Genomic DNA, 23086 nt, shown 5'->3' on the forward strand with positions numbered 1-23086 from the left:
TAGTGGGCCAGTTTGTAATAGCTAAAACTTGGAAACAGCCCAACTGCCCAACTAGAGTCTGGATAAAGAAAATGTGGTTTTTAAATAAAATGGAGCACTACTCAGCCATAAAAAGTGAGACCAGAGGAATTTACAGATAAATGGATGCACATAGAGGTTATACTCTTAAGTGAAATAAACAGGACACATGTGTAAATACTGAATAGTTTCTCTGGTATAAGAAACTGAAAGTGTAAATAAGAACTAAAAGGTTTAATAGATAAGGTGAAATAGGAAGAAATGGGGAAGGTGAAGTGGGAGGGGTAGGAGAAAGGAAAGAAAGGAATGGAATATGAGAAAATGAAAAAATGGAAACAAATTCTTTGTAAATAGGGAGGGGTGGAGGGGTTAAAGGGAGGGCAGGGGAATGGGGAAAAAATAAGAACCAAGATAGATTAATTAAAGGTACAAATTTCCAATGATGAATTATATTGTATACCTAAAATGTATTGATAAAATTAATTTTAAAAAACCATGGTTTTTATACACAATGGAGTACTATTCTAGTATAAAAAGATAAATTTGAGTCATTTATAGGAAAATAGATGTATCTAAAACCACAGTGTTAAGTGAAATAAATCAGACAGAAGTTAAACATCACATGGTTTTTCTTCTATGAGAAACAAGGTATAAATAAAAGAGCAAAATGTAAGAAATCACCAGAAACACAGACAGATGTTTTGCAAATGAGAAGGGGACCAAGAGATGGGGGGGGGGAAGAAGTGTATCAAAAAAGAATTAATATGTTATGTACATGTATCACGTCCCTGTGGTGGATATAATTATTTTGTATTAATAAAAAATTTAAAATATGAAATAATATAAAATTTAGCAAGTGCCTATCAACAGGGAATTAATTAAATTATTATATATATATATATATTTTTTTTTCTGATTCTCCCAGGATCAGTAACTTCTATTAGATGGCTCATAGCACCCTGGCTTTTGCTCCATAGAAGTGTAATTATAGTTTTGTTTTTATGTGTATTTAAAATCTCTTTCATGCGGCTGTAAGCCCAATCGAGGTAGGGATCAGGAGGACAGGCACCTGTGTACCCAAAGGCTTAGGACCATGCTTATTATCCTGTAATAAATATGTACAATGGAATATTACAAAGTCAGTGAAATTGTTTATTGACATAAAAGTTACCCATAATATAATGATAAATTTTTAAAAAATCAAATTATAAAACAGTAGTTATACATGATCCCATTTTTATAAAAAGAATATGTTTACAGATACATACATCAAAATATTAATAGTGGTATGATTATGGGGGCTACTTTGTAACTCTTCATATAATCTGAAATCTTAAAATAACACCATGTATTACTTTGATTTGAAAATTGTTTCAGAAAATAATCAAGTAGACAGCAAAATGACCTTGTTTTAAAACTCACAAAACAGGGCCAGGGATTTAGCTCAGTGGTTCTGCCACTTGCCTCTAAGCGCAAGGACCCAAGTTCGATCCCTGCTACCAAAAAAACCCCCCAAAAAACCAAAAAACAAAAAACTCACAGAACATTGACAACTAATTGTGTCATATCATATTAAATAGGACAATATTAGAAGCAACTCAGATATCTGAATTCAAAATTAAATGCCAGGTTAAATTCAACATAATGCTGTTTCTGATTACAGTGATCTTTAAAAAAAAAGACAAACATAAAGCCTTCATTTCTGTATAAAATTTATTATTTAATTTTTGTCCATAATTACCCATTAGACATTTCTCTCTTTTTTATTCATGTTCTTATTCAGACTATGGAGAATAAAATAAACCCTTAGTCCTTTCCTTATCCTATTTTTAGCAAAAGGTCAAGAAAATTAAAGCAAGTTTGACTTTAAAATAGTCAGTAACTGCTGCATTTAAAATACTTTTCCCCACATGAAGTTTCCAAAGGTGAAGTTTTTCTCAAGAAAATGCCAAAGCATTACCAAAATTCTAAAAGTATATCTATTTTAAACATATACTTTTAATACCCTTACTGGTTATAACATTATAATTAAGAACAATTTTCCCTTTTAAAAGACATAAATTTATTTAAATGAGACATTTATAGAGCACAGTCTCTAAAAGGAGCAAGAGTATACTCCTTGGGTATCTTAACAGATAAGTATAATTGCACTTATTTTATACAACAATTAACATGACTGTAGGGAAAAGGAAAATATTTTTGTATATAAATTCCTTTTCCCAGATTGGTGTGGTGGCACATGTCTGTAATCCCTGCACTCAGGAGGCTGAGGCACAAGGATTCTTTTGAGTCTGAGGGCAGCCTGGGCTATGTAGTGAACTCAAGGCCAGCCTGGGCTACATACCCTGTCTCAAAAAAAATTCCTTTTTCTCATTAAATTATAAAAGTTTTACTAAAGATTAGTTTTTAAAAAAGGGAAAAGAAGGAAGGAAGGAAGAAAGAGAGGGAGGAAGGAAGGAAGTGAGGAAGAGAAAGAAAAGCTATAGGTATATGGCTGATTTTTAGTAACAGTAACTTTGTTTTCTTGCCAGTTTCAATCTATCTACACCAAGACCAAAGCACCATGTTAAGAAGTCACACTCTGAGTTATGAAATGTGACAGTCCCAGGAGAACTGTTCCACCATTGTTCATTTTCTCTAAAAAGTCTAACAGAATAGTGATAAATACTGTGCCTTAGAACCTTAGTTATATAATACACATAATTTACAACACAACATATAAGAATATGTGCACCACAGCTAGGTTTTACATACTCTTTGGAAATTCAGAAAGTTCAAGAATATCTTATTAATCTTCATTTCAGATCTAGAAGCATAAAAGCTGGGTTTTCTAGGTAGGATTTCCACAAATTAGAGAAGCGTGCCATTGTAGCTCCATCAATAATCCTGTGGTCAGCTGACCAGCTCACATTCATTATCTGTGCTTTATATACTTCTCCTTTCTGGTTAAATCGAGGAAGGACCTAGAAATAAGGAAAATAAACACAGAGTAAGCTTTCACTTGCTCAAAGCTCAGGCTCTGGTGAGTGGTGTAAGATCAGGCCAACCTTTCTCCCGATGGCAGACAGCAAGTAGGCATCCAAAAATGACCTTGGAAAATGCTAGCTCCTACTTCTCCCACCTTTGAGAGGACATGCCTGAAGCTTTCACTTTTCCAGAAGGAATCTCCTGGCCTCTATACAGTTTCCATACCTACATTAAATTTCATCTCAGATTTCAAATATTAAACAATTATTCAATCAGCATATGATATATCCAAGGTACTCTTACAGGGTTTGGACAGAAACAGACAACTAATACAACGAAGATATAAGGCTCCTCATGGAGACAATGAGGAAACACACCACATAGACATGGGAAGGAGGAGATGGAGGGTAGGGATGAGTGGGGTGTTGGGGAACAGCAAAGCAGGCAGAGTGGCTGCTGTGGAGGGCAGGGAGTCTCTTCCCCATGGAGGAGAGGGGGTCACAGCCAAAGCAGAGCAACACAGTTGGGGTGGGGTCAAGTCACTGAAGACAGTACTTCTCAATCTATCTTTGGTAAACGACCTTTTACAAAAAAGCAATTTGAATCTATGTTGGGATATTTTAAAAACATACTAAAAGTGAACTATTAAAAAAAGAAAAATATAAGCCCAACTTCTTAGTAGATTCAACAGACAAAAACCACTCTGTCAAACTGCTAAGAAGTGTCTGAGTCCTACTCTGTGTCTTCCTTATCACCACAGGGCCTGGATACAGCACTTACAGCTGGATGTGGGTCCCTGATCATGTGGAACAGCATCTGTGCAAGCCTGGGTCAGCCACTGCAGCTATCGTGTCTTAGATTCTGAATGAGAGGAAAAGCCATGGAGGTGTCTGAGCCAAATGGCCATTCACTGCAGGGGGAAGACATCAGGATGAGTAGGCTGGGAGAGAGAGGTTGGAGAGGAAAGGACTCCTTAAGATGCCTGTTAGACATACAAGCAGGTTATATGTGTTTGGAGTTGAAAAGTGAAGTTCTGTCTGGAGATAGGTATCTAAAGCTACTAGATTGGAGCAGATAATGATAAGAGTCAGAACTGAGCCCTGGGGTACTCCAATGTCTAGAAATTGGAGAGATAGAGGGCAGGGCAAGGGAGATTCAGAGGGAAGAGGCAGTGAGTCAGGAGGAAAATCAATACAGTCAGACATTTTGCAAGTCATCATGAGAAAGGTTTCCAAGGAGATAGAACTGATCAGTTGTGTCAAGCGCAGCTAACAGCTCAAGAAAGAGAGCTGAGGCTGAGCAATAACAAAGTTTAAATGACTTACACAATTTAGCAAGGAGTTTAAGATTTATAGTGAAAACACAATAGCAAAGGAAGATAAAATAGAATCAGAAATGAATTAAATACTATTTGTTCTTATCCAAAAAAGATTACATTAACTCATAACTAAGATTTATTGTCTAAACTGGGTGTGGTGGTACATTCCTGTATTCCTAGCTACAAAAGACGCAGAGGCAGGAAGATTGCTTGAGCCTGGGACTTCAAGACCAGCCAGAGCAGCATAGTGAGACCTTGTCTCAAAAAATGAAAAAGATTGATATTATAAGAACTATGTTTCATATCTTGCGTAAAACGATTATTTGAAATACAATGCTGAACAGATACTTATATACCAATGTTTATGCGGCATTATTCAGAATAGCCAAAACTGGAAACAACTCAAATATTAATCAACAGGTGAATGAATAAATAGATAGATTATTCAGCCTTAAAAACAAATGACGAGCTGTGGCTTTTGCACAGTGGCACCACTGGTAAGTGCAAGGTCTTTATTTCCATTCCTGGTACTGGGGAAAAAAACAATAAAATTCTGGCTTAGGCTACAACATGGAAGAATTTTTAAAATATTATGCTAAGTGAAATAAGATAGACATAAAAAAGACAAATTCTGTATGCTTCGAGTTATATGAAGTACCAGATTCAGAGACACAAAGTAGAATGGTAGCTGTCAGGTACCGCCGATACCAGCACAGAAGAGGAAGCTTCTGGGCCAATGGAGCACCACTCCCAGTGCAGAGGAGCTGAGCCGAGTGGGAACCAGCAACATTCCCCCTGACCCACTGGAAGAATGAACACACATGTAAACAAGCCTCAAAGACAGACTTCCAGATCACCAAAAGAACCAGAAAGGGAAATGAGATGGAATACTCTGATACTTAACCACCTGGACTCCCTGAACTGGCAATAAAAGAGGATCTGGAAAGAATGAAATCAGACATAATTTCTCAGATAACAGCAGAGATTGTACCCATAGGGCAAGACATGATTAATGAATCTAGAGAGGACACAGATTAAAAAAAAAAAAAAAAAAAGAGGAGCTGAGGAACATGAGGGAATCCCAACACAGGAAACAAATGGAATCCATAAAACAGATGCAAACATATTTCCAGGAGATTAAAAACTCCATTGAAAGTTTACACAGTAGAATGAGTCAATGTGAGGCTAGAATTCCAGATATAGAAGATAAGATTGCAATTAGTGACCAGGAAAACAAAAATTTCTTTAAAATTGTAAGGGACCATGAGAAATCAATCCAGCAGCTACTAGACGATGCAAAGAAGAATAACATAAGACTGATCAGAGTCAATAAAGAAACAGGACAGAGTGCAGATGACATAAAAAACTGTTCAGAGAAGTGATGGCGGAAAACTTCCCAAGCAGGGGAAAAGATAAGTGAGACATACAGATAAGTGAGGCAGATATGACTCCAACTAGACTTGATAAAAAAAAAATCTACACATAGGCATATAATTCTTAAGATTCCAGAAACCCAACAGAAGAACAAAATTCTACAAGCAGTTAGAAAAAAAAAAACAAATCACATACAAAGGAAAGCCCATCAGAATCACAGCACACTTTTCAATGTAAACCTGCTCAAGGCAAGAAGAGCTTGGAGTGACATATTCCAAGCCCTAAAGGAAAACAGTCTCCAAACCAGACTGATGTACCCTGCAAAACTATCTTTCAAAACTATTAGAGAAATAAGATCCTTTCATGACAAAGAGCACATTAGGAACTTTATGAATACCAAACCAGCACTCCAAAAAATATAAGACAATATCCAAGTAAAAGACAATGAGGATCGCAACCCCAGTAAGCCCAGCAGAATGAATCTATTGAGTGACAAGAAATTTAATGCAAAGGGGAAGAATCCAACAAAAAGAAAAAGTCATGACAATGATAAGTCAATACATATCAGTTGTAACCATCAATGTTAATGGTCTCAATTCACCATTCAAAAGAAATAGACTGACAGAATGGGTCAAGAAGCAAGATCCAACAATATGCCGCATTCAAGAAACACACTTAATTCAAAAGGAAACTCATAGACTGAAAATTAAAGGGTGGAAAACAATACTCCATGTGACGGGAACCCAAAAAAAAGCAGAATTACCTATCCTCTTTGCAGATCAAGTGGATTTCAAACCAAAACTGATTAAGAGAGACAAAGAAGACCTTGTAAAGGGAATAATCCAAGAGGAAGAGATAGCAGTCATAAATATATATGCACCAAACACTAGTGCACCCCACTATATAAAACAAATACTAACGGACATGAAAAATCATATAAGCACTAATACAATGGTAGTGGGAGACCTCAATATCCCACTGCCACAAATAGATAGATCAACTAGACAAAAAATAAGTAATGAAATACTAGAACTCAACTGAACTCTTGAACAAATGAACTTAACAGATGTTTACAGAGTATTCCACCCCACAAAAACGGTATTCACATTCTTTTCAGCTGCACACAGGTCATTCTCCAAAATAGACCACATACTCACTCACAGAACATGTTTAAGTAACTGCAAAGGAATTGAAGTTATCCCCTGTATATTATCAGACCAAAGTGAAATGAAATTGGAGATTAATAGCAAAAGAAACTGCAAAAGTACATCAAAACAAGGAAATTGAACAACACAATTCTGAATAACCAATGGGTCACAGAGGAAATTAAAGAAGAAATCAGACAGTTCCTTCGATTAAATGACAATGACAATACAACATATCAGAATCTATGGGACACAATGAAAGCAGTCTTATGAGGGAAAGTCATAGCAGGGAATACTCATATTAGGAAAACAAAGTGAGCCTAATTAAACAACCTGATGCTGAACATCAAGCTTCTAGAAAAAGAAGAGCAGGAAAAACCCAAAGCTCATACAAGGGAGAAAATTATAATGATCAGAGCAGAAATCAATGCAATGGAGACTAAGAGAATGATACAAAAAAATCAATGAAGCCAAGAGTTGATTCTTCAAAAGAATCAACAAAATAGACAAACCCTTAGTCAACCTCATCAGAAAAAGGAAAGAAAAGGCCCAGATCCATGCAATTAGGAATGAAAAGGGTGAAATTACAACAGACCCAGCAGAAATCCAGAGGATCATCAATACCTACTTCCAGAACCTATATGCCAATAAGATGGAAAACACAGAAGAAATGGACAGAGTCCTAGATACATATGAATTACCAAAGTTGAACAAAGAAGACCTAAAAATTCTAAAGCACCCAGTATCAACCAATGAAATTGAAAACATATTTAAAAACTTACCAACTAAGAAAAGCCCAGGTCCTGATGGCTTCACTGCTGAATTCTATAAAACATTAAGAGAGAAACTACTGCCACTACAGTTTAAACTCTTCAGTGAAATTGAAAGGGAAGCAATACTCCTAAATTCATTCCTGGAAGCAACCATCACCTTGATCCCCAAAGCAGAGAATGACTCAACCAAAAAAGGAGAACTATAGGCCAATCTCACTAATGAACACAGATGCAAAAATCCTTAATAAGATATTGGCAAACAGAATGCAGAAGATCATCAAGAAGATCATACACCCTGATCAAGTGGGATTCATACCAGGGATGCAGGGATGGTTCAACATATGCAAATCAATCAATGTAATACACTATATCAATAGAGCCAAGGACAAAAACCATATGGTTATCTCCATAGATGCAGAAAAAGCGTTTGACAAAATCCAACATGCATTCATGATAAAAACCCTACAAAAAATTGGAATAGATGGTCTCTACCTCAAACTGATAGAAGCCATCTATGAAAAACCAACAGCCAATATCATATTAAATGGTCAAAAACTGAAATCCTTCACACTCAAATCAGGAACAAGACAAGGATGTCCACTATCACCACTCTTGTTCAATATACTTCTGGAAACATTAGCCACAGCAATTAGACAAGAGAAAGAAATAAAAGGAATAAAGATAGGAAATGAAGAAGTCAAATTGTCATTATTTGCAGATGACATGATACTCTATATAGAAGACCCCAAGAACTCCACCAAAAGTCTTCTAGACTTAATAACCAAATTCAGACAAGTAGCTGGTTACAAGGTCAACACACAAAAATCAATAGCTTTCCTCTACACAAATGACAGACTCACTGAGAGAGAAATAGGGCAAATAATTCCTTTCACAATAGCATCCAAAAAACTGAAATACCTAGGAATCAACCTAATGAAAGAAATCAAAGACCTCTTCTTGGAAAACTATGGTACTCTGAAAAGAGAGATTGAAGATGATATCAGAAAATGGACAGACATCCCCTGCTCCTGGGTAGGAAGGATTAACATAGTGAAAATGGCCATACTTCCAAAACTGCTATATAGATTTAATGGAATTCCAATTGAGATCCCAGCAGCATACTTCATGGACCTTGAGAAAACAATCCAAAAATTCATTTGGAACAAGAAGAGACCCAGAATAGCAAAAGCAATTCTAGGCAACAGATACATGGGAGGGGGTATCACAAATCCCAACTTGAAACTATACTACAAAGCTACTGTGATAAAAACAGCATGGTACTGGCAAAGAAAGAGACGTGTGGACCAGTGGGACAGATTAGAAGATGCAGAAACAACTCCAGAAACACTCAGTCATCTCATCTTTGATAAAGGAGCCAAATACCCTCACTGGAGGAAAGATAGCCTCTTTAATAAATGGTGCTGGAAAAAAAACATGGTGCGGAAAAATTGGATTTCAACTTGCCAAAGATTAAAACTAGACCTATATCTCTCACCATGCACTAAACTAAAATTGAAATGGATTAAGGGTCTAAATATTAAAATAGAAACGCTGAATAGCCTGGAACAGTGGTTACGCAGAACTCTTGAAGACATTGGTGGAGGAAAAGATTTTATGAACAAAACCATAATTGCCTGTGAACTAGCATAAAAAATCAACAAGTGGGATCTCTTCTTATTAAAAAGCTTTTGCACAGCAAGAGAAACCACCAACAGTGTGAAGAGACAACCCACAATGTGGGAAAAAACTTTCACCTGCTGTTCCTCAGACAAAGGTCTACCATCTCGAATCTATAAAGAACTTAAAAAATTCAGACCTCCAAAATTTAAAGACCCAATTCAAAAATGGGCATCTGAAATGAACAGACATTTCTCAGACAAAGAAGTAGAAGTAGCAAATAGACAAATGAAAAAGTGTTCAACATCACTGGTCATTTGAGAGATGCAAATGAAAACAATGCTGAGATTCCACCTCACTCCAGAAAGAATGGCTGCTATCATGAAATCAACTAATAACAAATGCTGGGCAGGGGGGCTGTGGGGAAAGAGGAACCTTGCTCCACTGCTGGTGGGAGTGTAGACTGGTGCAACCACTGTGGAAATCAGTATGGAGATACCTCAAAGAAGTAGGATTGGAAGTCCCATTTGACCAAGCTATTCCCCTGCTGGGTATCTTTCTAAAGAATTAAAAGAGTCATACCAGAGTTATATGTGTACTCATGTTCATAGCAGCACAATTTGTAATAGTGAAAACTTGGATGCAGCCCAAATGCCCATCAGCTGGAGATGGGATAAAGAAAATGAGGTTTTTTAATAAAATGGAGTTCTACCCAGCCATCAAAAATGAGAAATTAGATGCCCTACCGAGGTCACGAGTTGCGTGGAACATGCCAAATCAGCCTGTGGTCCAGCAACAATCCACTGGACACCCTCACCCCCAGCTCCTCTGTACAGCCACCTGGTTCCACACTACAAAGACACAGAGGACACCAGATCACCAGACCATGGTACTGAGTGCCGCTGCTCCCAGCCCAGAGGCAGGGGCTTCTGAGCTGCCATCCCACTGCTCCTGGTCCAGAGGAAGGGGCTTCTGGGCCACCATCCCTCCCACTGCTCCCAGCCCAGAGGAAAGGGCTTTTGGGCCACCTTCTGTCCTGCCGCTACTGGTGCAGAGGAATGGGCTTCTGGGCCACCATCTCTCCCACCGCTCCCGGCCCAGAGGTAAGGGCTTCTGAGCCGATATCCCACTGCTCCTGGAACAGAGGAAGTGGCTTCCTGGCCACTATCCCTCCCGCTGCTCCCAGCCCACAGGAAAGGGCTTTTGGGCCACCATCCCTACCGCTGCTCCAAGCCCCTGTCCCACCTCTCCCAGCTCAGAGGAGGTAATTCATGCAGGTGCCAATAGCCCCTGCCCCAGTCAAAATGAGAAAACACATAAATAAGTCTCAAAACCAGACTTCCAGATCACCTACAGCAATCCCAAAGGGAAATGAGATGGAATACTCTGATACTCAACCACCTGGACCCACTGAACTGGCAACAAAAGGGGATCTGGAAAAAATGAAATCAGAAATAATTTCTCAGATAACAGGAGAAATTGTGCTCCTAGTGCAAGACATGATTAATAAATCTAGAGAGGAGCTGAGGAACATGATGGAATCCCAACATAGGAAACAAATGGAATCCATAAAACAGATGCAAATAGATTTCCAGGAGATGAAAAACTCCATTGAAAGTCTACACAGCAGAATGAGCCAATGTGAGGACAAAATTTCAGATATAGAAGATAAGATAGAAATTAGTGAGGAGGAAAAGAAAAATTGCTTCAAAATTATAAGGGAACACAAGAAATCAATCCAGCAGCTGCTAGACGATGCAAAGAAGAATAACATAAGACTGATTGGAGTCAATGAAGAAACAGGAGTGAGTGCAGATGACATAAAAAAATCTCTTCACAGAAATAATGGCAGAAAACTTCCCAAGCAGGGGAAAAGAGCTTGACATACAGATAAGTGGGACATATAGAACTCCAAATAGCCTTGATCAAAAAAATCTACACATAGGCATATAATTGTTAAGATTCCAGAAACTCAACAGAAGAACAAAGTTCTACAAGCAGTTAGAGAAAAGAAACAAATCACATACAAAGGAAAGCCCATCACAATCACAGCAGACTTCTCAACACAAACCCTCAAGGTAAGAAGAGCTTGGAGTGACATATTCCAAGCCCTAAAAGAAAACAGTCTCCAACCCAGATTGATGTAACCTGCAAAACTATCTTTCAAAATGGATGGAGAAATAAGATGCTTTCATGACAAACAGCACCTTAGGAACTTCGTGAATAGCAAACCAGCACTCCAGAGAATTTTACACAATAGCCTAGGAACAGACATTGAGGATCACAACCCCAGGAAGCAAAGCAGAATGAACCCATCTGGCATGACAAGAAATTAAATGTAAAGGGGGAGAACCCAACAAAAAGAAAAAGTCCTGGCAATGACAAGTCAATACATTTCAGTTATAACCATCAACGTTAACAGTCTCAATTCACCAATCAAAAGAAATAGACTGGCAGAATGGGTCAAGAAGCAAAATCCAACAATATGCTGCTTACAAGAAACACACTTAATTCAAAAGGAAACTCATAGACTGAAAGTTAAAGGGTGGAAAACAATACATGCGACAGGAACCCGAAAAAAAGCAGGAGGAGCTATCCTCTTTGCAGATCAAGTAGATTTCAAACCAACACTAATTAAGAGAGATGAAGAAGGACACTACATCCTTGTAAAGGAAAGAATCCAAGAGGAAGAGATGACAATCATAAATATCTATGCACCAAACACTAGTGTGCCCAACTATATAAAACAAATAATAACGGACATGAAAAGTCATATATGCACTAATACAATTGTAATGGGGGACCTCAACACCCCACTGTCACAAATAGATAGATCAACTAGACAAAAAACAAGTAATGAAATACTAGAACTCAATCAAACTCTTGAACAAATGAACTTAACAGATATTTACAGTCTTCCACCCCACAAAATCAGAATATGCATTCTTCTCAGCTGCACATGGGTCATTCTCCAAAATAGACCACATACTCACACATAGAACATGTTTAAGTAAGTGCAAAGGAATTGAAGTTATCCCCTGTATATTATCAGACCATAGTGAGATGAAATTGGAGATCCATAGCAAAAAAACCTCAAAAAATTTCATAAACACGTGGAAATTGAACAACATACTTCTGAATAACCAATGAATCACAGAGGAAATTAAAGAAGAAATCAGACAGTTCCTTCAATTAAATGACAATGACAATACAACATATTGGAATCTATGGGACACTATGAAAGCACTCTTACGAGGGAAATTCATAGCAGTGAATACACATATTAGGAAAACAGAATGAGCCCAATTAAACAACCTGATGCTGCACCTCAAGCTTCTAGAAAAAGAAGAACAGGACAACCCCAGAGCTCATATATGGGAGGAAATTATAAAGATCAGAGGAGAAATCAATGCAATGGAGACTAAGAGAACAATACAAAAAATCAATGAAGCCAAGAGTTGGTTCTTCAAAAGAATCAACAAAATTGACAAACCCTTAGCCAACCTTGTCAGAAAAAGGAAAGAAAAGGCCCAAATCCATGCAATTAGGAATGAAAAGGGTGAAATTACAACAGACCCAGCAGAAATTCAGAGGATCATCAATACCTACTTCCAGAACCTATACGCCAATAAGGTGGAAAACACAGAAGAAATGGACAGAGTCCTAGATACATATGAATTACCAAAGTTGAATGAAGAAGACCTAAAAATTCTAATCAACCCAATATAAATCAATGATATTGAAAATGTAATTAAAAACTTACCAACCAAGAAAAGCCCGGGTCCTGATGGATTCACTGCTGAATTCTACAAGACATTTAGAGAGGAACTGCTGCCACTACTGTTTAAACTCTTCAATGAACTTGAAAGGGAAGCAATACTCCCAAATTCATTCCTGGAAGCAACCATCACCTTGATCCCCAAAGCAGAGAATGACCCAACCAAAAAGGAGAACTGTAGGCCAATCTCACTAGTGAACACAGATGCAAAAATCCTTAATAAGATATTGGCAAACAGAATGCAGAAGATCATCAAGAAGATCATACATCCTGATCAAGTGGGATTCATCCCAGGGATGCAGGGATGGTTCAATATATGCAAATCAATCAATGTAATACACTATATCAATAGAGCCAAGGACAAAAACCATATGATTATCTCCATAGATGCAGAAAAGGCGTTTGACAAAATCCAACATGCACTCATGATAAAAACCCTACAAAAAATTGGAATAGATGGTCTCTACCTCAAACTGATAGAAGCCATCTATGAAAAACCAACAGCCAATATCATATTAAATGGTCAAAAACTGAAATCCTTCACACTCAAATCAGGAACAAGACAAGGATGTCCACTATCACCACTCTTGTTCAATATACTTCTGGAAACATTAGCCACAGCAATTAGACAAGAGAAAGAAATAAAAGGAATAAAGATAGGAAATGAAGAAGTCAAATTGTCATTATTTGCAGATGACATGATACTCTATATAGAAGACCCCAAGAACTCCCCCAAAAGTCTTCTAGACTTAATAACCAAATTCAGTCAAGTAGCTGGTTACAAGGTCAACACACAAAAATCAATAGCTTTCCTCTACACAAATGACAGACTCACTGAGAGAGAAATAGGGCAAATAATTCCTTTCACAATAGCATCCAAAAAACTGAAATACCTAGGAATCAACCTAATGAAAGAAATCAAAGACCTCTTCTTGGAAAACTATGGTACTCTGAAAAGAGAGATTGAAGATGATATCAGAAAATGGACAGACATCCCCTGCTCCTGGGTAGGAAGGATTAATATAGTGAAAATGGCCATACTTCCAAAACTGCTATATAGATTTAATGGAATTCCAATTGAGATCCCAGCAGCATACTTCATGGACCTTGAGAAAACAATCCAAAAATTCATTTGGAATAAGAAGAGACCTAGAATAGCAAAAGCAATTCTAGGTAACAGAGACATGGCAGGGGGTATCACAATCCCCAACCTGCAACTCTACTACAAAGCTACTGTGATAAAAACTGCATGGTACTGGCAAATAAACAGACCTGAAGACCAGTGGAACAGATTAGAAGATTCTGAAACAACGCCAGACACACTCAGCCATCTCATCTTCGATAAAGGAGCCAAACACTCTCACTGGAGGAAAGATAGCCTCTTTGATAAATGGTGCTGGAAAAACTGGGCTTCAACTTGCCAAAGATTAAAACTAGACCTGTATCTCTCACCATGCACTAAACTAAAATCAAAATGGATTAAAGATCTAAATATTAAAATAGAAACTCTGAACCAGTTGGAACAGAGGTTAGGTAGAACCCTTGAAGACATCGGTGTAGGAAAAGATTTTATGAACAAAACCTCAGTTGCCCATGAACTAGCACAAACAATCAACAAGTGGGATCTTTTCTTATTAAAAGGCTTCTGCACAGCAAGAGAAACCACCAGCAGTGTGAAGAGACAACCCACAATGTGGGAAAAAATCTTCACCTGCTCTTCCTCAGACAAAGGTCTACTATCTCAAATTTACAAAGAATTTATAAAGATCAGACCTCCCAAATTTAAGGACCCAATTCAAAAATGGGCATCTGAAATGAACAGATATTTCTCAGACAAAGAAGTAGAAATAGCAAATAAATACATGAAAAAATGTTCAACATCACTGGTCATTTGAGAGATGCAAATGAAAACAATGCTGAGATTCCACCTCACTCCAGAAAGAATAGCTGCTATCATGAAATCAACCAACAACAAATGCTGCCGGGTCTGTGGGGAAAGAGGAACCCTGCTCCACTGCTGGTGGGAGTGTAGACTGGTGCAACCACTGTGGAAATCAGTATGGAGATATCTCAAAGAACTAGGACTGGAAGTCCCATTTGACCCCGCTATTCCACTGCTGGGGATCTTCCCCAAAGAATTAAAAGAATCATACCACAGTGATATATGTGCACCCATGTTCATAGCAGCACAGGTTGTGATAGCTAAAACTTGGAAACAGCCCAAATGCCCATCAACTGGAGACTGGATCAAGAAAATGTGTTTTTTTAAATAAAATGGAGTATTACTCAGCCATAAAAATGAGAAATTAGAGACATTTATAGCTAAGTGAATGCCCACTGAGCCGATACTCTTAAGTGAAATAAATAGGACACACATGTACCGAATAGTTTCTCTGGTGTGAGAAACTGAAAGTGTAAATAAGGACTAAAATGTATAATAGGTAATGTGAAATAGGAAGAAAAGGGGCAAAGGGGAAGAAAGTGGGAGGGCTAGGGGAAAGGATAGAAGGGAATGGGATTAATATGAAAAAAATGGAAAAATAGGAACAAAATCTCTGTAAATAGGTAGGAATGGAGGGATTGAAGGGAGGGCTGGGCAAGGGTGAAAAATAAGAACCAAGAGAGACTATGTAAAGGTGCAAATTTCCAATGATGAATGTCATTATGTTGTATACCTAAAATGTACCAATGATTAGAATGAATAATTCATAATGCAAAATAGGAAGAAAAGGTCCAAAGGGGTAGGGGTAGTGAGGGGGGCAGGGGAAAGGAAAGAAGGGAAAGGAAAAATGCTGAGAAATGGAAAAAATGGAAATAAAGTCTTTGTAAATAGGGAAGGGTGGAGGGGGTGAAGGGAGGGCTAGGAATGGGGAAAAAATAAGAACCAAGATGCATTATGTAAAAGTACAATTCCCAATGAGAAATGTAATTGTGTTGTATACCTACAATGTACCAATAAAAGAATTTAATAAAGTGAAAAAAATGAGAAAGTAGAGACATTTATAGCTAAATCGATGCACTTTGAGGCGATACTTTTAAGTGAAATAAATAGGACACACGTGTAAATACTGAATAGTTTCTCTAGTGTGACAAACTGAAAGTATAAATAAGGACTAGGGGCGGGGATTTAGCTCAGTAGTTTCGTTGCCTGCTGCGCAAGCGCAAGGACGCGAGTTTGATCCCTAGTAACAAAAAAAAAAAAAAAAAAAGGGACTAAAAGGTATAACAGACAATGTGAAATAGGAAGAAAAGGGGCAAAGGGAAAAGGGAAGTGGGAGGGGTAGGGGAACGGAAAGAAGGGAATGGAATTAAGATGAGAAAATGAAAAAATGGAAAGTCTTTGTAAATAGGGTGGGATGGAGGCATTGAAGGGAGGCCAGGGGAAGGGGGAAAAATACGAACCATGAGAAAGTACGTAAAGGTGCAAATTTCCAGTGATGAATGTCATTATATTGTATACTTAAAATGTACCAATAAATTAAATTAAAAATAAAAAGAATAGTAGGTGTCAGGGGCTGGGAAAATGTGAGAATGGGGAGTATTAATCAAAGCGTTCAGAGTTTCAGCTTTGTATATGAAAAATTTTTGGATATGGATAGTGGTAATGGTTGCACAATATCGTGAATGTACTTAATGCCCCACAACTACATTTGAATGGTTAAGATGGTAAGTTTAATGCTATATATCCTTTACCGTAATTACACACTTGTATTTTATGTATACACACATATATAATTTAGAAGAAAATAAATCTCTTCAAGAAACTGGAAAAACAAAACTTTTTCAAACAGGGATGATGATCTTGAAATGAGCATCTAAAATGAACAGAAATTTCTCAGACAAAGAAATAGAAATAGCAAATAAACATATGAAAAAGTGTTCAACATCACTGGTCATTTGAGAAATGCAAATGAAAACAATGCTGAGATTCCACCTCATTCCAGAAAGAATGGCTGCTATCATGAAATCAACTAATAAATGCTGGTGGGGCTGTGGGGAAAGAGGAACCTTGTTCCACTGCTGGTGGGAGTGTAGACTGGTGATGTAGAAAGCCAAACTTTTGTGAGAATAAAAGGCTGAATCTTGTTGGGAAGAAGATGAATACTGAAAAAGTTATCATGGAGAGAAAGTCCTGATTTGGAAAGAAAAGTGTCATGGTGTGTGTGTGTGTGTGTGTGTGTGTGTGTGTGTGTGTCCTCTACCTTCTCTATTTGCCAGAAGGTAAAGTGGATATGATACAAAGGGATAACTTAGCAGCTAACAAAGTATCTGGAAGGTTTTGGATGTCACAATAAAGTAATAAACTCATGAAAGACAAGTCCCAGAGACATTCAATGTGGAAGGATTATAAATACTATAGAAATGATTTTCTTAAAACATGAAGCGCAAACACCAAAGTTAACATAGTGACAAATGACATTTATTAATGATGATTCTGAAGTGGTACCTATGAGCTTTTTAACCATGAGTTACTAAGAATGTCCAAGTCCTGTCCCCTTGATTGATCAACTGGTATTGAGTCAGCATGGGAATAGTTTTTTCAAAAGTTCAGATGGTTTTAATGTTCAGTCATAGTTAAAAATCATTGCAACTTTATTCTAAGTCAGTGTCTCTTGAATCAGGGCCACAGATCACTTCTGTTGGAACAACCTGGGTTCTTGTTTAATTTGTGTTTCTCTAATGGCCAGAGATGTTGAACATTTTTCCATAGTTTGTTAATCATTTGTAGTTCTTTTTGGGGGGGGGGGTACCGAATATCAAACTCAGGACCTTGCACTTGCAAGGCAGGCACAAGAACCACTGAGCTAAATCCCCAGCCCCCTCAGTTCTTGTTTAAAACACAAGTATGGAAACTCTACATCTAAGGCAAAGAAATCTGGATTTTTAACTAGCTCTCTCAGGATTCTTTAAGCATAAGTTTTAGAGAAATGCTCTAAAAGATGTACCTCACATTGTTATTAATGACAGTTTGGATTGGTTTATTATTATTCTTTGCTATTTTGCAGTAAAGATACAGTATTTTGATAGAAGCAGATTGAATGTATTTGTGGTTATCCATAAAAACGCACAACTGTGCCTGATATAATTAGCAATGGTTGATCCATACAGAAACAATCCAGACCACCACTTTTAGAAAGAATAACTAACTTATTAGCCACATTTCACAAACTCAAAATCTGTAAGGTGAGGGGTAAACTTTAGGAATGAGTACTCTTCTATGTGTCCCTTCCCCAATTTACTTGTTTTCCAGTTACTAATACACATACCTGGATTGATCCAAGGGCCCCAATTGCTACTTCAGGTGGCAATATCACTGCTTTGGCATAAGTACCACCAATCTAAAAAAAAAAAAAAAAGAAAAAGAAAGAAAAAAAGAATAGAAAAATTAAATTTTCAGAGAGAACAAATAGTAAATGACATTTTATATTTTTTATTGGAACATATGATCAGATATTTATGATATGGCTTATGAATTTGAATATCCTTACTCACCGATCCAATGTTGGAAAGAGTAAATGTTCCCCCGGTAAGGTCAATGGTGCTGAGCTGACCCGAAGAACCCAGATCCTGGAGGCGGTTCAATTCAGTGGCAATCTCAAATACAGAGCAGATCTGAACATTTTTCACATTGGGGACGATCAACCCCTGCTTCGTATCCATTGCTATCCCAATGTTATGAGAAGCCTAAGAAATAAAACAACTATCAAAAACTATATTCATCTGATTGGCAATGAGTCAAAAGATATAACTTTAAAACAAATTTTAGATTTTTTTGGACAATGATAACCTTTTGCTGGTAGGAATATAGTGCACTCATATATTGTTAGCAGGAGTGTTGAGCTGTTACAGACTTCCAGGAGAACATTTGACAATATGTAGCAACATTTATAAAAATTTGTGCTAAGGAGATAACTGCACACACACAGCAACACACAGGGATGTCAGGTACAGATTGTTTATAAGTTTGAGAAACTATAAACAATCAAAGGTTTTATTGATAGGTCACCAGGTTATATATATTGACACATAATGTCAGTAATATATTAAATGAAAAAGAACAAAAGCAAGTTAAGGAAAAATATGTAAAATTTAATATATTTTTAAAAAGCATAGAAAATGAAACCTTGCAATGTTAGCATTTTTAACTCAGAAAGGATAGAGCATTCAAAGCAGAAAGAGAGAGAGAATGAACTCTTATTTATCCAGAGATAATTTCAAGTCTACATGGGAGGATATACATCTCAGAATAAATAGTGAATTGGCCAATGGGTTGAGGGTAAACATTATTATTTTCTTTTTTTAATATAGAACATTTTCTTTATTTAAAAATCATATATAATAAGTCCTATGGCATAAAATTCTAGACATAGTAGACTTTAAAATAGCATAATGGAAAATATAAATATTTTCTTTTCCTATTTATATTTTTGTGCATTTATTGTCTGTTAAGCATCCTTGTTTTCTTGTCTGAATTTTTTGCAACAAGTACTATTTAATCAGGAAGTATTAAACCAAAACCAAAAATAGCTGGCTGTACTAACCATATGGGAATATTTTTGATTTTTATTTCCCAGAGTAAGCTCACTCTGGTAGTAGATTTTTAATGAGAAATATATGCAAGGATCAACATCTCACAAAGAGTTATCAGTCTTAAGAAATTTTTCACTCCAAACAGAAGAGTTCACTCTAACTGAATTCAAACTTTTATTGTTTTTCTTGTTTAAATTATTTTCATTCTTAAAATTCCAGGAATTCAATTTTGAAAGAGCTGCTTCTTTGGGGGAGGGTAATTGGGTTACATAATCTACTGCCTCACTTCTGTATATTTCCATTATTTTAAGCAGAAAAACAAAAGGGCTTAAAAATGGCAACTTAAGATTTTTTTATTAGTACATATTTGCATCACGTAATGATTACACTTATTATGGGGAATTGGTACATGTACATAACACATTTTAATTTTTTTTATCCTCTACCCCTGCCATCATCCCCTGCTCCTTCCAACTCATGCTCTCCTTCCCATTTGCAAAAGCTCTATTTCTGTTTTTTATTTTTTCAATTCTTTTCTTTTTCATCCCTTTTTCTTCCCCTCCTTCCCACTCCCTCCATCACTTATTCCCCTTTCTATTTGAAAAAGATCTGTCTACTTCCTATTATCTACTTTTTATTTTGCTTTTTATGTGTATTTTGAGTTCCTCACATGCAAAACTATGTGGTATTTATGCTTATATGTTAGATTTATTTTACTTAATATTTTGGTCTCAAGGCATAACATTTACCTACAAATGCCTCAAGCTTATAATTCTTTATGGCAGAGTGGTACTCCATTGTGCACACATACCATATTTTCATTATCCATTCATCTGTTCATGAGTATATAGGACATTTCCAAGATTTAGCTATTTTTTTTTTGAGTTTGACAAAATTTATTGGTTATTTTAGTAAAGACATTCATCTCAGTCATTTCTCTCCTCATTTTGACCTTAGATTAGTATTTCACTTGGGTCAAGAAAAGAGTATGTAGGAGAGGAGTGTTATTTTAACATACAGTAAAATGGACAAAAATGAACAGTTTGCCTACATAAAAGTAAAGTTAAAGTTAAATTCATGTATCTTGGTACAATTAAATCCTATAAGAACTAATAGTTCTATATACATTTCCATTGTTTTACTTGGGGCTTAATCTAAACTTTTATGTAAAAGAACAACTTATTAGTCATATGCGCAGGTTTCTTCTCTGGAGTTACTATTAAAAAAGATCAGCAAGTAACTACCACCAATAAAATAGTCTGAAGCTGCCTCCAAATTTAACATTGTAGGCATTCTGAAGGAAATCACTGTATCATTTTTCTTTTGTCTGTGACTATGCTTTCAAAGATGTGTTTAACTGTCACTTTTTAAAAGTCCATATACAATACAAAAATACAAAACAAAACACCCTACAGTGCATAAATCTAACAGTATATGTGATGAACAATTCTATAAAATGTGTTTGAAGATGCATTTTCTTTCTTTTTCAGTACCTACAATAAGCCCAGGCAGTATGTATACACTTAAAATAAACCATATAATTGTTCTAATAAGAAATCCTGTAGTGAGTTCAATTCAAATTGGATTTAACAACTTAGTAATGTAAATGTGTAGACAAAGTTACAAAAAATGCATCTTATTGTCTTCCATCTTCTACAATGTTAAATTTGTGTGTGTGTGTTTATACCTTTTAAAAAATAAAAACCAGCCAAATACTTTAACAGTATGTACATTTAAATTTTTGATAGTGGTTTTTATTTTAAAAGGAACAGCTTCCTTATGATTTGCCTCAAGTTCTGATGGAAATGCTTACAAGAATTAGCTAATAAACAAACAAAAATCAAAAGAAGCACATTCAAAATACTGATTTAATTTGGTAGCAAATGGCTGTTCTTCCAAAATTAGGTATTATAAATTGTGCTGCTATAAACATGGATATGCACGTATCACTATAATATGATGACTTTAACTCTTTTGAGAAAACACCTACAAGGGGAACAGCTAGGTCAAATGGAATTTCTATTTTTAGTCCTTTTGGAAATCTCCATACTGATTTCCTTAGTGGTTGTACTAGTTTGCATTCCCACCAGCAACAGAGAAGGGTTCCTTTTCCCCCTGCCGCCTCTCCAGAATTTGTTATTATTTGATTTCTTGACGACAGCCATTCTCTCTGGAGTAAGATGGTATGTCAGTACTGTTTTAATTTGCATTGCTCTAATAGCCAGAGATGTCAAACATTTTTTCATGTACTTATTGGCCAAATGTATTTCTTCTTCTAAGCAGCATATTTTCATACATTTTTTGGCTGAATCTTTTAAGGGGATCAAATTTTTTCGAGTTCTTTATTTATTGTAGATGTTAGTCTTCTGTCCAAGGCATAGCTGGCAAAAACATTTTCACATTCTATAGGTCATCCCTTTACTCTGTTGGCTGTTTTTTGATGTGCATAAGCTTTTTAGTTTGATGTGATCCCATTGGTATTTTATTTCTTGTGCTGTCACATTTCTGTGCAGGAAGTCCTTGCCTACACCTATGTCTTCAAGATTTTACCCATTTTATCTTTTAGCAAATCAAGTGTTTCTCTTATAATATTTAGATCGTTGATGTATTTTGATTTTAGTTTAGTACATGGTGAGTGATATGGGTCTAGATTCAATCTTCTACATGTGGATAGCCAATATACCCAGCACCATTTATTATTTTTATTTATTTAGTTTTTGGTACCAGAGATCAAACTCAGGACCTCACACTTGCCAGGTAGGCACTGTGCCACTGAGCTACATCCCTGGCCCCATCCCAGAACCATTTATTAAAGAGGCTATCTTTCCTCCAGTATAATATTTGGCCCCTTTGCCAAAGATCAAAGAGATGAATGTGCCTGGGGTTGTTCCTGCTTCCTCTCTTCTGTTCCATTGATCCACATGTCTGTTTTTGTGCAAATACTATGCTACTTTTAATCACTGTGGCTTTGTAATATAACTTCAAACCTGAGATTGTGATGGCTCTTGCTTTTTGCTACCCAGGATTGCTTTTGCTATTCTGGGTCTCTGCTGGTTCCACAAAAATTTTAGGATTGTTTTCCATAGATCTGTAAAGAATGCTATACCCCTACCCCTTTGGACCTTTTCTTCCTATTTTGCATTATCGATTATTCATTCTAATCATTGGTACATTTTAGGTATACAATATAATGACATTCATCATTGGAAATTTGCACCTTTACATAGTCTCTCTTGGTTCTTATTTTTCACCCTTGCCCAGCCCTCCCTTCAACCCCTCCATTCCTCCCTATTTACAAAGATTTTGTTCCTATTTTTCCATTTTCTCATATTAATCCCATTCCCTTCTGTCCTTTCCTCTAGCCCTCCCACTTCCTTCCCCTTTGCCCCTTTTCTTCCTATTTCACATTACCTATTATACATTTAGTCCTTACTTACACTTTCAGTTTCTTACACCAGAGAAACTATTCGGAATTTATTCATGTGTGTCCTATTTATTTCACTTAACAGTATTGCCTCAATGTGCATCCACTTAGCTATAAATGTCTCTAATTTCTCATTTTTGA

General features: G+C 36.6%; 1 protein-coding gene across 2 annotated transcripts in view; it reads right to left on the bottom strand.

Annotated features, from left to right (window-relative positions):
* Nucleotides 1-1147: 1147 nt before the first annotated feature.
* Nucleotides 1148-23086, bottom strand: part of Dbt (dihydrolipoamide branched chain transacylase E2) — a 69628-nt gene continuing 47689 nt past the window's right edge. For both annotated transcript variants that reach the window (XM_004869125.4, XM_087213189.1), the window contains 3 exons: nt 18484-18675; nt 18258-18329; nt 1148-2981 (listed from right to left, as the gene is read on the bottom strand). In XM_004869125.4, the coding sequence (XP_004869182.1) occupies nt 2814-2981; nt 18258-18329; nt 18484-18675 (432 nt within the window). In that variant the 3' untranslated portion in view covers nt 1148-2813. The remainder of the gene's footprint in view (nt 2982-18257; nt 18330-18483; nt 18676-23086) is intronic.

Source organism: Heterocephalus glaber, unplaced genomic scaffold (assembly GCF_053883595.1).
Source record: "Heterocephalus glaber isolate CG9 unplaced genomic scaffold, H.glaber_assembly_v1.0 deba00001442, whole genome shotgun sequence".
NCBI lineage: Eukaryota > Metazoa > Chordata > Mammalia > Rodentia > Bathyergidae > Heterocephalus > Heterocephalus glaber.